General features: G+C 40.1%; 1 protein-coding gene and 1 long non-coding RNA gene across 5 annotated transcripts in view; one reads left to right on the top strand and one right to left on the bottom strand.

The window, feature by feature from the left end:
* The first annotated feature begins 1,692 nt into the window (after positions 1–1,692).
* Positions 1,693–3,962, top strand: LOC116602135. Its single transcript, XR_004290294.2, has 2 exons — positions 1,693–2,628; positions 3,703–3,962. It is a non-coding gene; the product is annotated as an uncharacterized LOC116602135 (long non-coding RNA).
* Positions 3,963–4,997: 1,035 nt separating this feature from the next.
* The window catches only part of LOC5518543 (protocadherin-like protein), a 38,484-nt gene continuing 21,686 nt past the window's right edge, over positions 4,998–21,795 (bottom strand). The window contains exons 14-27 of one of the 4 annotated variants that reach the window (XM_048720776.1): positions 21,608–21,780; positions 21,262–21,377; positions 20,343–20,632; positions 19,534–19,745; positions 18,931–19,093; positions 18,562–18,707; positions 18,034–18,186; positions 17,252–17,483; positions 16,657–16,869; positions 16,114–16,337; positions 15,834–15,957; positions 13,305–13,539; positions 12,747–12,900; positions 4,998–6,774 (exon numbers count right to left, since the gene is read on the bottom strand). In XM_048720776.1, coding sequence (XP_048576733.1) covers positions 12,750–12,900; positions 13,305–13,539; positions 15,834–15,957; positions 16,114–16,337; positions 16,657–16,869; positions 17,252–17,483; positions 18,034–18,186; positions 18,562–18,707; positions 18,931–19,093; positions 19,534–19,745; positions 20,343–20,632; positions 21,262–21,377; positions 21,608–21,780 — 2,432 coding nt within the window. In that variant the 3' untranslated portion in view covers positions 4,998–6,774; positions 12,747–12,749. Of the gene's footprint in view, positions 6,775–11,409; positions 12,901–13,304; positions 13,540–13,697; positions 13,736–15,833; positions 15,958–16,113; positions 16,338–16,656; positions 16,870–17,251; positions 17,484–18,033; positions 18,187–18,561; positions 18,708–18,930; positions 19,094–19,533; positions 19,746–20,342; positions 20,633–21,261; positions 21,378–21,607; positions 21,781–21,795 lie in introns of those variants that run through there. The other 3 variants (XM_048720775.1, XM_048720774.1, XM_048720777.1) reach the window with 3 other exon arrangements.

Genomic DNA, 21,795 nt, shown 5'->3' with positions numbered 1-21,795 from the left:
CTTTACATGCACAAAGAAAGCGCTTATGTCAGGTCAAGCAACGCTCCCATAGACGTGAAACATTAAAGAACGACAAATTCCACCACAAAGACATATAATATGTCACCTAAGGTTTTTGTCACCTCATAAACCACGTCTAGCGTATATCGTCCTCCGTAGATCCATTTCTGCGGCATATAACGCTCAAGCAAAAGTGTAATCTCAAAGACACTACGCACTTTATTTACTTCATCAGAAGTCTATAAAAGGGCGAAAGATTCATTGATTTAAAGATCTTTGATGTCCATAGCTTACTGAAACTTTTCAGTACACGCATTCTCTCCTCTTGCCACCCTCTTAGTTATAAGAAGGGTTTGTGTCTAGGGAGATGGCCTAGGTCCGTTGAGAACAAATTCCTCACTTGCCACCTTCTAAGCCGAAATCTGCAACTTATTCTAGATACGGTTACGCGATTTCACAACATACATAACGGCGAGTGTTGAATTCACGGACAGGCAAAATGCGTTTTGAGGCAAACATGGCATCTAATAAACGAATCTAAACATTTTGTCATGAGGTTCCACCCGGCTAAACAGAATCTTTTGAAGATTCTTATAAAAAACTGGCAACTTATCACGGATCTCAGCCTCATACGGCTAGAATCTTTAATGAACCTATAGTCTCTTATAGAAAGGAGAAACCGCTTATAGACTTTTAAGTCAGAGCCACAATCTCCCATAAAGGACTAGGTATCAAAGCAGATTTATTTACAATTGTGGCGGGTGTGGCTGTTGGCAATATTACACAACTGACTTGCTTAGACTACGGTCTTAAACTCCACGGCCCCCGTAACGCGAAAGCCTTTCGAGGATTCACCCACAATTGATCTAGGTAGCCGGACTTTTTTGTACCAGTCCACATACCAATATAAATTTGCAGACAAGTCGAGGGAATGCAAAAATCTTCCTGATACAAATATCTGTCTATTTTTGCTTCCTACGGTTTAACAATAGCGCTACCACGCGACCGAGTCACCGACAATAGGCCTTTTGTTTTTGAAACATAGCCTACCTTAAAATGACGCGGATCGAAATAGTGTAAAACACTAGATAGCCAATCACCGACTAGTCACTTCAATTAAAGATTCGTCCAACCTCTGATATATAAACGGGCCCGCGACTTCATGTCACAATCCGCTAAAATCGAGCATACTTTACGAAGTCCTCATTAGCAACCTAGCGAAAAACAACTGACGAAGGTATCTTCATTAAGAGTCCGAAACCGGTCTTGTAAACGCTATAACCGCCCGCCGATTTTTCATCAAACGATGACATCGAACCAGTTTACTTCCGGTCGATTACGTAACAATATCAGATGATTTTTAGCGGAAAAAGCGAAAAATATTTCAGAATATTGAAAGCAGTGTGTTTATTGGAAGTTTCTTTGAGGATGTGATTGATAATTTAGAGCGGATGGGCTGTTTAATATCTCGGATTTTAATAGATTCTTTTGTCTTTTAAAGGGGCCGTATGACGTAAATTCACATCAATATTACGCCTTCTCGCTACATTCATTAGAAAGAGCATCGTTTGATATACTCTTGGTAAAAAAAATTAGCTCAAAACTCCCACAGCAAAGTTGTAAAAAGTGACAATAAAGCCCGTATAAAACGTTCGAAAATCGGCGGCCATTGCTTGAGCTATATGGGCTGTATGGGACCCTTATAGACAGGATCAAGTGGACAAGATTGAAGCAGTCCAGCGACGTGCGGTGAGATTCATAAAGCGGGATTACGACTGGAACTCTAGTGTTACAATAATGAGACAATCCCTTTCTTTGGATCTGCTGAGTGAGAGGAGAAAGGCTCACCGTGTAAAAATGTTTCATTTATCAGTAAATAATGGCATTGCATTGCCGATACCTAATTATTATCAACGTTCAATGCGTCATACTCGAAGTTATTCAAGTAATACATTTATACAGCCTAAGGCACGTCACGATTATTATTTATATAGTTTCTTTCCCAGAACAATCAAAGATTGGAACAATTTATCAATTGAACTTAGAGAAGAAAATAGTTATTCATCTTTTTGTAATAACGTAAACAAGTTCATCGCCTAATTTTTATTATCATGCTATTTTTATTGTTTAAGTATTATCTTATTTTATAATTTATTTTAATTTTTATTGTATATAGTAAGTCGACTGAATTTATGGATTACCTATTTATTATTAATTTATATTTAGATTTATATATTTAGATTTATATATATTTTGTCATCTTTTCTTGATACGAAAGTGTTGAAAAGTAATAAAGTAGAAGTAGAGCTAGCTCGATTTGGAGAGCACTTATGACGTCACTTCCCCAACAAGTCGGCTCATTACATTCAGAACCATTGGCAAATAGACGTGTATACTTGGTGCCTGGCCTCCAAACATCAATATGGAGCGGTTAATTGGGAAGAAAGACGGGCCTGTTTTTAAATTTGATTACCTGACTGAGATCTAGAAGAAACCTTCCGCATTCTAAACCCCTGGTAGCCGAAGAAAACCGCCTTGAATTACGAGCGTCTGCTATAAAAAGCGATCATCTGTCGACCACGTGCGTAATTTCAACACGAAAGGAATCAACAAGTCCACCTCTACAAGGTAAGTTTTCGATCGGATCCATGCTGCATTTGAATCAATGGTGCTATTTCAAACAAATAACTCTAGTTCTAACTCTAATTCTAACTCTTGCTCTTTGTTCAATTATCGAATGAGCGTCACAAAACAAAGATAAGTAACCGTACAACACACAACAAGAAAAGATGAACTCGATAAACAAAATGGCGGCAGACTCCTCTACACTAGCCTTGACAAACTTTCCAAAAATATTATATCATTTTAATAAAAAAAACTTAGAATCAAGAATAATTGGAATTAGTAAAACTCTATGGTTGAGAGGACGATTGATTATTATGGAATAGACGATAGCTAAGATGGCTTGGATATGCTTGAATTTTGATCGAGTGAGAATTGTTTTGTTACCGTGAATTACAAATGGTTTTGTACGGCACTCTTTATTGATAAATTTCTTCTATTTATTATTTGTTCATCAACACTGCTATTTAAGCCTTCGAAGTGGGTGTCTCTATATAAAGTTTTTGGTTTAGATTCTACTAGGTTAGGTATTAGTTATACACCATAAAAGTAACTTAAAACTTATAATTTACTAACTAAACAGCTCACTGCATTTATACTAACATTCGCACTTACAATTTTTATTTAAGTTATTTCTCTATTTCTGGTGGATATCCTAACAAATAGTCTATCAGACGACTTGTTGTCTATGTTGTTTATTTTTTTGTTATTTACCAAGACTGAAAACTAAAAGTATGGCCAAAGAGAATGGCCTTGAATGCAAAGAAGAAAACGCTTTTAAAATGATACATTTGAGTAACAGGGATGTTTAAAGCTCATTTTGTTATAACAAACAAACAAAATTGCATCTCCCAAAGAATTAGAAATGTTAAAGTTGAAAAAAACTGGCAACAGTTTTAAATTATAAGTTACTTTCTAGTTTCATTTCATTAGCATGAATATGAAGTTTGAAGTCTTTGTTTAAAAATTGAACCTCTGCTGCCCTGATGTATTTTCTTGAAAGTCTTTGAATTTCTTCAATAGATTATGATTTAGCCACTACCTCAGAAGATTCTAATTATTTTGTTTATTCTATTTCAGGGTACGACTCTTAACAAGATATCTTTTAGATTGTTCTTGGGTTACTGTAGTGTGTCAGAAGTGTGTTGGCACAACTATGCTCATTACCTCTAATCCCTCACTGCCTAATACAGTTTACAGTTTGCAGCAAAAGTTTGGTCTTTTTTCATTTTTTTTTCATTTTGGAATAAGCTCCGTTTTAAACTATCTAAAAATAGTTAGCTTGGAGGCTGTCACAAAATATTCTAATGCATGGGAAATTAAATAAAATATGGAACTAATCTATTTGTTCTGATGATTTTATTATTATTCGTTGCTTTTTGTGAAGTGTGTTAGATAGGGTATAATAAAATAGTACAGGGATCCCACTCAAAGAATCGCCAAATATAATGGCCAAATGCATGATATTGAAAATTCTGCTGGGGGAATTGAATGATATTCAAGCTTTTCAGTGTGGCTTTGGCTTGCACCACCACTGTACCCAAGATCAGTTTCCTTACAGTCTGGTGATGGTCCAGCATCCAGTATTTAATCAACACCAAAAACAAAGACTTATACTGCTGTTATTATTTTAAACTTTGTTGTTGGTTATTGGTTTTAGATTCTATAAACTCCAACTGTACATCATTTACCAATCTCTGGAGGAGTAGTTGAACTTATGAAGAATCCCTGTGATTGCTATTTTGGGAAGATGTCTTGAAATATTTTTTGATTAATGTCAATTTCATGAAAATATGCTCATATACAAATATGTCTAAACAAATATGAATGGAAGTTTCTCCAGATTCTATGTACCAGGTAAGTGAGCAAATAGTGATGCTGTAATTAATAGCTATTAACTTGGATTTTTTTAGCCAAGTAACATAGACTAACTTAATTCAATTGTGAATTGACAATAAACTGGTGTTGTAAAGTTTTGATTGTGGTTGATATTTAATCAAACCCATTTCCACACTCACAAATATGGTGAGTATGTGATGTCATTAGTTTAAATGTTATATAATCACATATGGTGAATAATTAATATAACTTACTGAATATTTGAATCTACAAAGCTGCTTTGTCATGATGTTTGTCATGAATGAATTCTTTCAAGTCCAGCCATTTCTTTTGTTCTAAATTTAGATGTAGCAAGGCTAGTGTAGTTTTAAGACATAAGTGCAAAAAATCGAAAACAACCAATTTGTCAATTATAGTAAAGTATTGCGGAGCTGTACTTTCATTTTCGGACTTTCATTTCAAAGGGGTGCCTTTCAAAACCAAAATGGCGCGCGCTCGTAAAAAGGCGCTGTACAAGCATGAAGGAAACAACTAACTTTTTCCTCTAAAGTTTTTATTATTTTCTTACCGGACATTGCACTTTTCTTCATATGGTGTCACACAACTGAGATATACATTATATGGGTTCCCATCGTTCTTCTGAGCTCGTAAGATCGTATTCTTAACTCTCCATCATGCAGTTGGTTCTGGGTAATTCACAAAATCAAGACGGTTGTTACTTGGCTTTAGTCTTTCTGTTTCAGGGCTTTCTCCTTACACTTTTTAGCTTGCTTTTTCAACTTTTCAGCACGACAGACTTCTAGCCTATCCAACTTGGAGGTACTTTCATTGAGTAAATCGTAATGCGCTGAATTCTCTGGCTAAATCCTCATCCCACTCTCTGTGCGTGCTGTGATTTTTTTGCGACTCAGAGCGAGGCATTCCATCCCATAGCTTGATTTTGGGAACAAGTGACATCACAGCGTTCGATCGTTCGATTCCAACTGAATAATGGCGGCCAAAAATTGCTGTATTTCAGGTTTAAACAAAACATACTTCCACTCGATATTTCACTTGGAGCGTTTGGAACCTGATAGTTTAACGCTTGATCTTTACATTTCCGCGCTAGAGGACGTATTTTAAGAACCTCGTCATACTGCCCCTTTAACGGTTGAGGTTTCTGTCGGACCTCCGGAAGTAAACTGGTGATAATGCGGCTTTAAAGCGCTTCGGCTAATGGTGTGCCGTGGCTGATGATAAATGACATTCCACATTCCCACCAGCTCTTTGAATCTTGGGGCCCGCGTGTAAACACCCGGTTACGCGAAACACCTTCCCGCCCCTACCCCTCATCACAGTGCAAGAACGCAAGTCCGTGACAACGTGCTACCTAACTAGCCTGAATTAAATCCATTACTCGTGATCGTTTTCCGTTCTGGTCAATAAACTTGTCGGTTTGCTGAGCACTTCTGCAAGCCTGACCCTGTTGCTCTTTGTCTTTTGCCTTTGAGGAACTCTCTGCCTGACCCATCGAGCTTGAAGATTACTTTTTTTTATTTACTTGTGTGTGTTTGTATTTTTTCTTTGTTTCTGTTGCTCTTTGTCTTTTGCCTTTGAGGAACACTCTGCCTAACCCATCGAGCTTGAAGATTACTTTTTTTATTTACTTTTGTGTGTTTGTATTTTTCTTTGTTTCCTTTTTTTAATCCGTTATCGATGTCCGTTCTCGATCTGGTCTATTTTCAACCTTCTTTTTCATCCATATGAAGAAACCGTTGTCGTTTTAGGGGTCTGGTACCAAGGAATTTTATTTTATTTTCAGAGGCTTTCTCTATAACTAAAAATGGTCACAGTCACTGTTTTTCTCTTCTGAATACAATTCACAAAGTTTGCGAAGCACTGCGGTACGGAAGCCCTAAAAATGACAAGAATCGAGCAGGTTTTCCAAATAAGGAATATATTAGTTTCCTTATATGGAAGTGACCGCGTCTGGGAAAAACGACAATTTTTGGCTAAATTTTCTCGATATGTATATTATTTTCCATGTCCGTATGTGTCGTTATCCATTTCTGTTCCGGTTTATAAAGATCTTCTAGCACGTTTCACGCAGCAGCGGCAGCAGCAGCTTAGAATCTCTTGATGTCGAGGAACCCTTTGCGCGAAGCCGCCAAAGTTGTCCTGTTGGGGTCCGCTCCTTCTTGGGCGCGGTCCTGCTGCAGCCTCTACGGGGACCGCGGGAGGTGCCTCCATAGGGGCTTCAGACGTGTCCGGGGTTGTCTTGCTTGCTTCACCCACCTCCTCATCACCTTCTGTGCTCTCATCCTCACCACTTTTCTAGAAATGTGAGATGACAGTGCTGATGTTAGTTGTTGCTCGAACTGCAAAACGAATTGCACTGTGTAAAAGGGACTTGAGATGTGAAATGATGTGATAAGTTTTAACGGCTGTGTTTTCTTTGTTTGCATTATCTAGAGGAATAGCTGGCAACTCACCCGCATTGGGCGGGTGTCACAAGATTTTGAACCTCACCCGATTTCAAAAATCTCTGTCCAAGTTGGGTTGAGGCCTTTAAGGCCTCAAACTTCATCATACTCTTTTGATAAAAAATACGCTTTCTCGGAAACATTATTATCAAGGGAAGTGTCAGCAAGCACGTGGTTCTATTAACAGAAAGGTGCGCGCGCTGGACGAATTTACCAAAACACCACTTCTAATGAAGAACATGAAAGTAAAGCATTCGCCACTTCCAACCAATCACAAGCGTCAGATATGTGGCTTGAAATGGGTTGACGTCATTTTGATGCGAGACAAGTTGGTTTAATTAAAGGGGCAGTCGCAAGTTCGTTTCAAAGTGAAATTACACCGTGGAATCGTCATTTCTTGAGAGCGAAATAGACGTCTGAAAGAGTATGTAGGTGTGAAATCCGTTTCCATCGCGCCAAATTTACTCACGAGAAGACAATCAAACAGCTTTTAGATAGTGTCCAGCAGTCTTTCTATGTGCTGGATTGGTGACAGTAGCATTGTTGAAAAATACCGCTACCGGTGCAACTGCCCCTTTATAGCCCGGTCGCTTAGTGTTTCAATCTATACATAGCGGACAAAAGCACCAAACTTGGCATAAAGATAGCCGAGAGGATGCTAATTAATATTGAGACCGGTGCCCACCGGTACCACTTGAGGATTCTGTGTAATAACGGAATAAAATTTAGAAAAAAAGCGTCCATCACGGGCTCCCTGTGGTGAAATCCATCTTGTATTTCCAAAACTAAGGCGAAATGTCTGATTGTTTTTTTGGCAGGGGAGATATAACAGTATTTGTTAATATTTCAAGATAAAACTGTCGTCGGCTTCATTAAAATGATTTATTTAAGAGAAAACGTTTTCAAAGCTAGATCCAATCCCCCTCACGGTTATCCAAGATGGAGGCTTTATGCTGGTAATGTAAATGCTGTAAGTACCTCATAAAATCGCGTATTTTAGGTAAAAAAAGCTCATTCTTTATGTATCAAGGAAGTACAATGTCTATAACCTACTAAATATGAAATTTTGTCTTGATTTTAAATTTATTTCTTTTAAATCTGCGATTAATCGCAATTATCGGGTATTTTGACGTTGGCTAAATAAAAAGAGGTAGAGATGGATTTAATAAGGGGGCTTTGCAAGTGTCTGTCAACTAGACACCAAAGACCAATAAGATGCTTTAGATATGCCTCCTTAATCAAAGTTATTAGGTTGTGATTCTTTTCGTGAGAATATTAGAGGATTTGGGAGTTCTGCAGAAGAAACATCTGCAGTAACTCCTTGTCGCGCAAATAGCGCAAAATGGCACAGGAATTGTCATAAATTTGCGGTATAAATGCTCGAAAGCACCAGCAGAGGCACTACGAAAAAAAAACAGTGCTTATTGCTCTCTACGTGTGCATGATGCACAGTGATGAATCGCCGCATCGCCCCATGACAGGTTCTCCAATAGGGTTCTGGATTCCGGATCCTAGTGTGTGGATTCCGGATTCCATGTGGGTTTTTTCTCGTGGATTCCGGATTCCAGCAGCATGGATTCCGAATTCCATATCTCATTTTTTCATGGATTCCGGATTCCATATCTCATTTTTTTCATGGATTCCGGATTCCATATCTCATTTTTTCATGGATTCCGGATCCCATATCTCATTTTTTCAAGGATTCCGGATTCCGGATTACCTGTCATGGGGCGAGCCGCACCAATAGAGGACTATTTTATTATCCTAAAGATGTCTTAGTGATGACCTCAGGGATAAAAAAGGGCCGTGGAGCATAAGAATAGGAAAGGTCTCCAGGAAGCGAGAGAGGATGATAAAAAAAAATATAGAGCTTTTGTCAGGCTTATAGAATATATTAACAGAATATATTAGTGGAGGCTTATATATTCTGGTACGTTCCTTTTTCTGATGTCCGAGCTCCACAATGTACATGAGACACTGGGAGATTTTGGGAATGAGAAATCCTTTAACCGTTTTCTACTAAAGGACAGAGTTTTCGAGGCTTTTCCTAAGGTGCGAATCAGTGATCAGCGGACCGTTATTGTAATAAAGGGGAGAAAGGTATTATGAAACAAACTGAAAGAGACTTCAGAATGATGCGCGTACGCTAGCATGTGCCCAGGGTCCGCGGGGATTTCTTTTCCAAACAGAGGATTTTTTTCTTAGGGACGTTTTCTTCGAGGTGCCGAAGAAACGAAGGTGCTATAAACAAGTGTTTAAAAACTCTAGTTTTGACGATACTAGCGTCAACCTTAAGAGAGGACACGTTCAGCCCAAAACCTGACGTAAGCCAGACTTATTCTATTATTCGTCTAACGATCAGAAGGTTTTGAGCGCCATATCTGTAGACGCCAGCCATCTCTGCCGATATATATTAGTTCGATATTTTTTTTACAAAATGAAAATATAAATCATGGAACGCTATTAGCTAGGGCTTTCGGCTTCATACGACCGAGTGGTTGGAAGTCAAGGGCGTCTGCCGGCTCCCCCGCTTTGACCCATAACTAGCATGATATAGAGCGAGGCTCTTGCCTCGGAAACAATTGTGATACTTTTATTTTAAAATAACATAGGGCCGTAACGAAAAGATAAACAAATGATCCGAGTTGTCATGGTATAATTTATCAACGCACAATAGGCTATGAAAAATCTCCCTCATCGGTAGCATATTTTTTCCTGCTGACGGGCCTATAAATTACAGTCGCGCTGGTTAAATTAAAGCTCTATAGCACTTAATATAACAATTAGAGAACTCATTGGAAGAAAATTTCTGGGAAAATTATGTGCACCACATTTGTGCTTATTTAATGAATAAAAATCAGTCATATTTGCATGTTAGCAAAAGCGATGTAAATAAAGCCGCGTGGGGCCTGAGTTCCAGTAGGTTTTCCTTCTTCTTCAAATGTAGCTTTTTATAGCTATTTATATGTTTCTTGGCTCGAAATTCGATAGAATACAGCTGAAATAATAGAAATCGTTTTCAAATATGTGCATTTTGATCTTTTTTTTGTGTGTCTTGAAAAGGTATGAAAATCTTACCACAGGGTACCCGCAACACCAGATTTCTAAAAAAAAAAAAATTGCTCTTTATTAATGGATCCGCAAATGGTACCGGTAGGCACCGGTCTCAATATTGATTACCATCTTCTAGGCTATATTTATACCAATTTTGGTGCTTTTGTCCACTCTGTATAGATTGAGCTTTTTTTGTGCGCTAAGCGACCCGACTATTAAGGGTTAAAACAGTTACTTCCCGAATATATCTGGTCCTTTCTTGGAAGTGAAATCGAACGGTGTATTGTTGGTGGGAGCCCGTGAAAATGCAACTGTAAGATTAGCCTGCTAAGCTGGCTCTACAGCTCTTCATTGGATACTGTAGCGCCCATACCCCCTCCCCATTCTAAGCGCCATTACGCGCCACAGGAATCCCAAAACCCCGAAAACAGTTATTTCCGAATAAACCTATTCACCTTAAGAATCTGAAAAAGCGGTTGTTACTTGAGATGGTCGAAGATGGACTCTTTAGGACCGCCTCACTTTTGATTTTGGCGGGAAACACAATCCGAAATCCTTCGAGTTGGACAAGTTGCTCTTTCGCGAACTCGTCGGCAACCTTGCTCCTTTTGGCTTGCCTAACGACCCTCGTCTCAGAGAGCGATAAAAACAGACGGGGGTAATCGTCGGCAAAATCGATTTTAACCCTGAGGGAGGGCACTTTGGGCGTTGTCAACAGAAACTCTTACAAAGAATAGCAAATTGGTTGTGGTCGAAGTCATTTTTAACCCTAAGAGATAGCAGAATAGGAAAAAAAACGTTTAACACCCCCTTGGCAATAGCAATTGGTCGAATTGTATACCCTAAGAGATAACAAAATCGGAAAAACGCCCCTTAGGGAAATAGAAAAACCCTTCAACTTCAACACCCCCTTAGGGATGGCATTTGGTAGAAATTTATACCCTAAAAGATGTGACGCTAACACCCGGGGCTGTGGGTCAACTGACGTCAGACCTGAAATAAAAAGCTTTTCGCTAGACGATGCTTCCTGGTGACGATGGAATTATGATGGGAATGAGAATATTCCAGCGACATTTCCAAGACAAAGGAAAAGTCCCCAAGCGTTCCAAAGAAGTTACAAGAGATTCATGCAGAGGAGATCCAACAAGAGAACTGCTGCAAATCACATTTATCTTTTTTAATTAACGTTGTCAGGGCAAATGGCGAATGGCAGTTCTAAGACCAATCGCTGCTTATGGGTATAATTATTTGTAAGAATGAAGATGATAATATAATCGCAGAAGTTATCCACATTTTCCTCCATTCAGTAGAAATTTGACGGAGATATGGTATTTTTGATAGTAGAACGGTCATTTTGGCAATTGGCATTATTTGCACCGTCAACATATTTTAAACAGGTGTATAGAATCAGTGATAGACATCAACCAACTGCTACTAAAAACTAGACTTTATTTTTGCTGTAGTAAAGTTTGTACAAAATCGCGTCAAAAAATTATTCAATCATTATTTTCTATAATTAGATCAATCTTCTAGAATTATTAAATCTAGATTTATTTATACATTAGCGTCTAACTGAGATATCTACATATCACTTCATGAGCTTCTTCTTTATAGAGCAAAAAAAAAAAGAACATTTATCTTTTTTCATACAAATTTGCTAGGCTACCGAAATATGTTGAAATAATCCTGGTCTAAATCCATTAAGTTCAAACTCGTTCCCATTTTCTCTGGCTTTTTTGGGTGGTTGTCAATTTTGTTGTTTAACAGGCCAGAGCATGGAAACGAGCGACCTTGGAGGTAAAAAAGCTAGAACTTGGCTAAAATGTTAATCTTTCAAACTTTACACACATCACTAATCATAGGATAATGTCCAATATTTTTTCTTGGACAAAGAAAAATATATTCAACTGCGCCTTTTTTCTACGAAGAATGAAAGTCTATAAATAACGATGTTCTCGTAAACTGCAACAACCCACCCCTCCCTGCCGCCTGAACTATTTATTATTCGGAAGTAGTTTTAATTCAGACAAAAAATAGGTGAATTATCTTCTTATTGCTCAGCCCAGCCAAGCACCACAAATGCTATCAACTTAGCCTAATCCCAGTTAGATAACTAGGATTCAAAACGGCGGAAACTTTTGGAAGTACGACGGGGCAGTACTCCATTTAAGACCCTGGATGGCTGGCACTATCGCTTAGGATTAGGGTTACTAGTGTTAAGGTAAGTGCCAGTTAGGAAGAGTGCCAGTTCAAGGGGTCTTACATGAAGTACTAAGCTAACGTGGTCTGGAGATGTCTTGGGACAAAGTTACTATTAACTATGGTTAATAAATAAAACTACCACAATAACCGACTGAGCTTATATGTAATTACAGCTAGTGTGGCTAGGCTATGAATTCTTACGGTGCATATAACTGACAACCTACCATCAGATGAGAGCTAAAAAAATAGAAACACCGTGATTCTTATGGACATCAATACAATATTATATTGAAGACATATAGTTTTAAATATCAGCAATGCCCACGAGAAACTCTTCATGCACCATTGATGCCATAGCTTGTCCTCTCTACTAGTTCACTACTACCATCTACTACCATCTCTATAGTCAATGTATGGAAATGGTCAGCCTTGGTCAGGCATAAGAACGACGCGATGGTTTACGCGCATGCATGAAGAAAGACATGTTTTGTCCTAGATTTGAAATCGGCGACTATGAATGAGCGCACGCGTAGCACGTGTGAGGGCTCAGTCGTCTTATTCACGTACGTTTTAGTCGTCAAGGTTGTAGATCTTGTTCAGGTTCTCGAATTTTCTTCCCCAGTCCTGGAGGAAGTCAAAACTTTGTTCCGCGTCATCACCGCCTTCGTCATCACTCCCAAGCTCGCTGAGATCATCGATATCCGAGTCATCGCCTTCGTATCTATTAGAGAGCAACAGAAAACATAAGCATAAGCCTCGTATGAACAGCGTCGACGATTGCCGAGATGTGTCAAGATTAAACAGCCTCTGCCAGCCGCCATTTTGTCATCTCAGCAAAGTACCAAGTGCGAAAATGCATCCATTTCCATCGGCTGATTTGGGGAAGCTAATGCGATATTCTCGATTGAATTTGGAGAATAAAGTATTAACCTTTGTTTTCAGATGGTTATTTCGAGATTTTAGCACATTATGTGCCTTCCAATATTAAAGAAAACAATAACAAAGGTGTCGGGGACAGGGCTCTTTCCGATGGTAACGAACATCTTGCTACCAGTCGACACAATAGTAGTATCCACATAATACAAGACTATCTACCTTACCTATCACGTGACAGAATCAACTTACCTATATATATGCAAGGCATCATATGATAGTATATACTCGCGGTCCGCCTCTCCCACGCGCGAGTTGATAAAGTTGCCCACGTCCACGCTATCAGCGTTCATCATGCGCCTGCGCGTAATGGTAGTGATGCCGTGCTGCTGACCGTAACCCTCCATGGCGCCTTGCAGCAGGGGCTTTTCCTCAGCGACCATGACTTCCTCAACGCCCGACCCTAGTCCCCCCTTACCGCCGCCATCTAGAACAGAACAGGGTAATTAATAAAAATAGTGAAAAGGAATTAGTCCCCCCTTACCGCCGCCATCTAGAACAGAACAGGGTAATTAATAAAAATAGTGAAAAGGAATTAGTCCCCCTTACCGCCGCCATCTATAACAGAACAGGGTAATTAATAAAAATAGTGAAAAGGAATTAGCCCCCCTTACCGCCGCCATCTAGAACAGAACAGGGTAATTAATAAGAATAGTGAAAAGGACTGTTAAGACAGTGTCAATCAAACGATCACAATAGAAGAACACGATACATTGATTCTGGACGAAAGGGGATTTTGGACCCTACATGAAATATATACCCTCAATGGAAGAAACCAATACATTGTTAATAAAAGTGAAGGGGGCGTTGGGAGGTGTTTTTTACAGAGCTGGAGTAACGAGTATCCACTTCAAAAGAAACCGGATAAAGACACCATGATGTAAGAGTACGAATCCCCCGTATTAGGGTATGTTCCAGTGAAAGTTATTTTTGGAACAAGCAGTTATTTTAGATACGTCTCTGATTGGCTAGCGCTCACGTATGCTAGCAACACGAGCACGCGCGATCACGTCTTGAGCGATGTGAACCACCGGCTGTTATGGAAATCTTTTTGAACAAAAATACCTTCCTTTTTTACGAATGCTGGGAAAATGATCTTCCGTTGAGTATCTTGGATCTAATCAACCATTTGTCGGGAGTGAAAGACATTGAAACGCATAGAGTGCGTTAGTTTAGGCGCGGGGATCAGCTTTCCCAGTAACAGTTTTCACAGCTGATTCGGAAATTATATATACGACGAGTACCCAACAACGACCAAAAGTGCAGTTATTTTTCATTAGATTTGAGCCCTAAATTAACATTATCTTAATCAGAAAGAAAGGCAGATTCCTGTTATGTGCAATTAAACTCTCGAACAGCATGGGGAAATAGAAAGGTTAATTTTTTTTAATATTTGCATTTGAGAAATTTCTCAAAAGTCAACCATAAATCTGTATTTTCAACACACAATTCTCTTCCAATTCCCTTTTAATGAAAAAGAACTTAATACCTTTATATTCTCACAGATATTGTGCTTATTAAGACAGGTATGTGAATTCTATTGGGGCATAATAAATGCTGTGCTTATGGATGTTTGCACGCTGAGGTTGATTCAATGGGAAAATTTCTTGTTTTGCTTCTTGTTTCACTGAGTGAAAAAGGAATTATCTAGTGAATGGCCTCGTACATTCTCGCCGCCCAACCTTATTCAAAAATTGTTTTCAGCCTTATTCTGGGTTCCTTGAACCTGGAAATGTTTCGATTGGCTTCAGGGCAAAAGAATTATAAAAAAAAATTATGAGAATGTGGGAGAAGATTGCCCGCCTCTTTCTCTGTCAATGTGTTTCTAAGACTCCCATGATGCAGTGCAGGCATGAAATACGGTCTAAACATTGCAGCTCGCTTCTAATGAAGGTCTTAGAATTGATTGATGTGGCTGATGGCTGTAAAATGGGACCCGATGGAGCGCATAAAAAGTATCTATTTGTAACTTGATCTGTGTTTGCTTGTCTTTATTTGTAGTTCGAAATTTTGGTAAGAAATGCTACAGGTCAGAAATCAAGGTGGGTGTTTTGACAACGGAGTCAATTCTATTACATTGCTTGGATGCCCGGTCCTGTGCCTATCCTCTGATGGTCTGTTGACGTTTAGATTGCTTTTCTGACGTTTTGGAGTTGGGACTATATTCTACGGGCATATAGTGGCGCTATAGCACTGGATGAGTTTATCTCACCGAGATGCAGAGAAAAAGTGTTTTCAGGAGTCAGCCCAATGTATCTTGAATGAACTCCAAATTCTTCCCGTTCAATTATTGTTATAACATTTCGATAAGATAGCTAAAGGGGTAAAGGACACCATCCCACGAGTGACATTGTGATCATGAGCTATGAGGAGCAGCTAAGATGATAAAAAACAGGCAGCGAACGAAGTAAAGAAGAGCAGAGGGTAAAAAGTTTATTGTGAAAATGTATTAGCTCGCGAGGTGCCCATAACCAAATGTGGCGCGATGAACTATATATAGAGGCTATGAATGACAAGCTCGCGCTGAAAATAGCAGTTTGTTCTAAAAATAGCTTGCAAGAACGACATCATGGGCCACGGGGTTTCGTTCTCTTGCATCATGGTCTCTTGACCAGATACATTAAGATATTTTAAAAGAAGGGGCGATTCTCCATTAATTATTATCTGTTTAATTTATCATTTTATTAAGTTTGTACATCACTGTAAATTGTTCGGTCTTACCTGCCGCGTAAGCCGAGCCGAATGCAGCTCCGCCCGTCCCGTCTCCGTATCCACCACCACCGCCACCGTATCCACCACCACCGCCACCGTATCCACCGCCCTCCACGTACGTGTATTTCATCAACTGAAAAAGAGCAAAGACGGTTAATTTATTAACGCTATGCCGTTAGCACATCCGCATTTACCGATTGCTCCCTAATAGTGCCTGTCTAGTAACGATTACATCCCTGATAGTCAAACCCGCATAACACCCAAAGTACAAAATCGTACAGTATCGTACCTGTGTAATATCATAGCCGAAGTTGTCCTCCTCGCCCGCTCCCTCGTCGTGGTACGGCCGAATATTATCATGCACATGACCATCTTCAACCATGACGGGGATGACAGGGGGCGGCGTGCGTTTCTTGAGGAGGACTGCCCCCATGATTACCATGACGGCAAGTAAGACCACGGCAACACAGGCGATGACAAACGGAGATACCACACGACTTCCTGGGCGCTGACCTGGACACAACAGATAAAAAAGCTTACTTGAAGTTGCAACATCATAACCTACCTAATACAACTGGGGGTCTTGTCGTCCAGTATTTTTTATTAACACCCGAGGAGGGTTGATTGGATCGAAGACGCGTAATAGTCATTCAATCTTTATCCAGATACGCTCTTGTTGAAACACAAGCACATTTCGAGTGCTGACTTTCCATGATTCCATTGAAACGATATTGAAACGATATACGTAAGCTAGGGGTAATGCAACATTAACTTTTTGTTATTCCTGACATTGAGCTAACTGAAATCAAAAGAGCTTTAAAGGTTTAAGTACCTGGATTCGGCGCCGTCACAATCAGTACACATGTGGGACCGGTCCATCCAGGCGAGCACAAGCAGTAAGGAGGCGTGCCGTCCACACATGTTCCGCCATTCTCACAGAACCCCTCAGCACACGGACAACCTTTGCGAACATTCTGGCGCCGAACCTCGACATCGGGTGAGTCTTCCAGACTAACACCTTGAAAGCGGTTTGTTGCAGTGCATCCTGAGAAAACATAGCCAGGTCAGTGTGTTACCTTCGACGTTACTAGTGTCCAAATTAGAGGAGAAGCCGATTAATTGCAAGTGCCTACTCTAGGACTTCTCAAACATAGATGACAGGGAATCTCATGACAACGTAAACTTGAAGAATGTATAAACAATAGAATTAATGAAATCCACAATGCAAATTAATTGAGGAATTCTGATTACAGCCAAAATGCTTTATCGTTGCAGATCACCTGCAGCAGGATGTGTAAAGGCTTTGTCTACATAATAACGAGTACGTCAGAAACAGGATTCAAGACCAAGACAAGACTGACTCCAAACAAAAAAACTCATCAGTCCAACTCTAACAAAGCAATCTCTAATTTGTTGAAAGACTGTACCTTCCATGTCTCCAATGACCTCGACTGCGCCACCAGAATTGCCAGCTCCCACTTGCGTCCTTCCTGGGTTGGATAGCGTCCACTGAATCCCTGCTCCGTAAGTCATTGGATTCCCTTGGCTTATTTGGACTCCCCCGTTGCCGTTAGAGCTCGTGTCGCTGCTCTTAAATGGAATTCCTTGGTCGTCAACGTTCATGCCGAACGTACTACTTGAGGATGAGCCATACAAAACCTGAAAGGGAAGGTCCCTCGATGAGAAATGACATACCCGGATAGTATGAAATGATGAAACGGATGAGAAATAAGGTACCCGGAGGAGAAATAAGATACCAGTATGAGAAATAAGATACCCGGATGAGAAACAAGATACCCGTAAGAGGAATAAGATACCCGGGTGAGAAGAAATATACGCGTATGTTAAATATGATACCCGTATGCCGGATGAGAAATAAGATGCCCGGATGAGAAAAAATATACGCGTATGTGAAATAAGATTCCCGTATGCAGGATGAGAAATCAGATACCCGAATGAGAAATAACAAAGTGTTAAGATACCCGGAGGGGAGGTAGGATATTGATAATATACCACAATGTGTATTGGAAGTTTCTTTAAGGATTTGGCTGATAATTTAGAGCGGATAACCTGCTTAATAGGGAGAATTCTAATATTTTATTTTGTCTTATGTCGATTGAGGTTTCCATTGGCCCTCCGGATTGCCGCATTAAGCCCGCATTTGTCAGTCGTTACGTCGTAACGAGCCTAAGTTTTAAACTCAATTTACCGTCCCGTTCTTGTAAATTCCTCGGACGAAGAGACTCTGCGAGTCCAAGATGTTTCGCTGGGTCAAGACACCACTACCGATGGTTATCAAGGTTACGGAGCTCCCTGCGCCGAAGGACATGCCGCCGCCTACTCCAATGCCGCTGGTCAACACCTGCAGGCGCATAATAAATGTCAAATTAGTTAACAAAATTACCATAAAGCAATAATTATTGTTGACGTTTTCACGCAGAGGATGGCCATTTTATAATATGATTCACTATACTTTGTTCCACTCTTTGGCATTAAAGAATGTCGATCATCCACTTCTTTGTTATTGTTTACAATTGAAAATGCAGCGGTTCATTTAGCAAGAAAACTTTAAAATAACCTTCCACGATTGAAGTCTGATCTTTTTAACAATGAAATTTGATTGAAAATTTCTCAGCTGGGAATTATTAGCCGAGGAAAATGGATTCTTTTAGTTGGTCGCTATTGTGCGGGAGCATAAAATGGCGGCGTGATGGGCCTTCCTTAAATTCCCCCTTACCTTTCCGTCCTCAGTTCTAAGAATAACGTCTCCGCCACTCTGTACGATGGCCTCTACTACTCGAACTTCGGTGATGTTTGGCAAACCTCCAGTAAATATGCTCCCACCACCCATGTTCAACAGCTTTTGGACGCCTCCTGTAGTGCCTGAAGACCAGAAAATTACAATAGTGAATTAAATGCCTTTTTGCTGAAGATTGTTTTCACTTATTACGTTGCTTCAGTGAGATCTTATGTTGCAGACGCTTCTTTATTTGACGCCATTGTTATTGTTGATATCGTAAATGCTTTAGTTGAGTTGTTGTTACTTTCTCTTCGCTTTAATTGTTGTTGTTGCTCCTGCTGCTGCTGTTATTGTTATCGAACTTACCCGCCATCTTGGCACGGTAGTCGATCTGCATCTCGGCGTAGTTGCCCTCACGGTTCACCATCACCGAGTGGTACTTGCCGTCAGAAATATTATACTGTGGGATACTCAGTACCTTCATCCGGTCCCCGAGACGGAAGATGTAGCGTAACATGTGGTCTTTCACCTGGAACGGAGCAATAAGACGTTTGTATGGTCAGTTTCAGTATGACAATTCTCCTACTTGGTTAGGTTCCTTCCGAACTATCGAGCAGATAATCTCTCATTAAATATGTGAGAAATCGGCATCCTCAGCTCTGTTAATAGGTCACTAATATGTCCTAAGATGCATCTAGAAACGTTCTCTATCCAAATGCACACATAAAGTTAACCATCTTCTTAACAACAAACGAACTTTTGTCAAAACTAATCATACGATAAAGTGCACATGCTAAAATAAACAATAATGATGGCTGATGATGATGTGAAAAAGCTCGCATAGATTCCCTTGAGGCCAAGCAAGCGAGTTTGCTCTGCTGCACGGGGATCGTATAACATCAACAAAACACCCCAGCACCTGCGCCAGCGCTGTTACATAGGGCTTAATAGAAGTGTCACCCAACTTACGTCCAGTCTGTTAAACTCTGTGCCAAGTGAGTTAGACGAAAGGAAGAGCACGCAATCCTTGGTGCCAGGGTCCAGCTTGACCTGCAGGTTGATGTGGGTATAATACTCATTCATGAGTGGAACAGGGGGCTGGATGAGCTCTCGTCTGGCACGGATACCGGTCAGCAAGAACTGGGAGAAGCTGTTCTCCAGGTAATAATTAGCTTCCGACCCTAGTAGAGAAAGAAGTTAATAGTTTCAGACCTATAAAATAGCGTTAACACGATCAATCAATTTGATGCAAAGTTTTTTTAATTTATGATTGAAACTATCGCTTTCGGGTATCATATACTAAACGTACTAACGACAATAGACGTTCTGAAGGAGCGTAAAATGGCGGTCAGTGGTTGTGTGTATACCGTAGCTATGTTCGAATGTGCACCGTAGTTGCGCACGTACGCTTACAAGGGAGGTGTAAAATGAGATGCAGTACACTGATAAGAGGTTTAAGATTGTCCACCAATCACTCCAATGTGCGGCGTAGGGAGGCAATAGGGTAATGGTAAAGTAAAGTAGAGTACGATAAAGCAAATGATCATGACCAAGTCAAGTGTGTTGAAATTCACCTAAATCCACAACATTTACCGCACCTCCAGACTCTTTGCCAAATAACCACTCGAACGAAAGAAAACTGAGTAACACTGCAAGCTAGGGTGAGATTGTTGAGGTAAAAGAGCGTCTAAGTGGGTAATCACCCCCTTCCTATTCTAATTCCCTACCCCTCCCCTGACCTCCCTCGAGCCATTTCTGTCACAAGCAGCAGCACTTACTGTCGTTGCAAGCTCTTCCAGTATATCCGAGGTCGCACACACACATGCTCTTGCCTGCCATAAGGCTAGGCTCGCAATACCCCTTGTCGTTGCAGTTGTTGGGGCATGTTCCCGCCAGGGTGCATCCCTCGGGCGCGTTGACGACTTTGATTGGATTACGCAAGTCGTACATCTTCTCGGTATCGATGATATTGCGAATGCAGCCTCTAAATCCAGTGGTAGTGATACCGATGAATGTGAGATCCGTCTCAACGCCTCCGATTTGAAGGGGACCGAAACCGTTTAGATATCTGAAGTTAGATAGAGCGTTTACAAAATATTATAATACAGAGATAAACAAGTAGCCGCGATCTTGAACCGGAAAACTAAAATTTTGCACTGCCCCATTGCCAATCGTTTGAAATTTTTCACTGTATATATGCGCTACTGATGAAGATAAACAATCCTTTTCAAACTAGAAACAATTAATTTTTAGTGATTTTGATTATTATAAAAATGATTCCCCTCCTGCTGGAGTTATTTGACAACGCAATGTATGACAAAAAACACCCATTAAAAATATCGTTGTAGAGAGGTCGAGTTAATTATAAATTTTTACAAAATAATTGTAACTGTATAATTGCAAGACTGTATAGTTACTCTCTGTAAGGTTGTAATTTGTATTTAACAAAATCTGTCAAGTAAAAAAAATCGATTAACTGTATTGTTCGTTTGTGGTGTCTTGAGTTTATCTCCTGATAAACTCAATCAGGAGTAATAGCGTTGTATCGATTTCAAAATTACGTTTTGGAGAATGGATAAAATCGAGAATATTGTTGTATCCAATATCGTTAGATCGATGTAATTTCTTATACATTTCACTGTATTTCCGCCGGGAGAAATGACCGCAATCGTAAAATCGAGGTTCCACTGTACTTACACAGATCTTCCCTTGACGCGCCCCGTGATCTCACAGGTGTCCCTCTTCTCAAACACACGCCCATTCTCTTCTACGATCTGCGCACTCTGGCATCGATCGATTATCACCCGAATCATCTGTAACATAAACACACACAAAAACAGACAGTTAGAGCTAACAAATAACAAGAAATGTAAAATTACTCAAAACGATTCTTGAACCCAAGATAGTCTCGAAACTCAAAACTCAAGGGAATGAACTACAAAGACAAGACGATTAAAACGTCATAAATATTGACTTATACCAGAAGTCTCCCCTCAGCCATGGTCATTCGTTTTGTCCCCCTCCTGGTCATTTTTGGCCATACCTTCCTATCAATGACGTCACGTATGATCTGAACGGTATGCCACTCCTTGTCATTCAGGTTGGGACGTCTGGTCATGTTGATGGTTATCGGTTCATAACCCAAGGAGACGCGCACAACAAGGTGACCTTCATCCAGGAATACTGCCAAGAAGTCCTTGGCACCGTTATTGTCTCCTAGAAAATCGAGAG

This window comes from Nematostella vectensis, chromosome 13 (assembly GCF_932526225.1).
Source record: "Nematostella vectensis chromosome 13, jaNemVect1.1, whole genome shotgun sequence".
In the NCBI taxonomy this organism is placed as follows: Eukaryota; Metazoa; Cnidaria; class Anthozoa; order Actiniaria; family Edwardsiidae; genus Nematostella; species Nematostella vectensis.
This window is presented reverse-complemented; position numbering and strand designations above follow the sequence as displayed.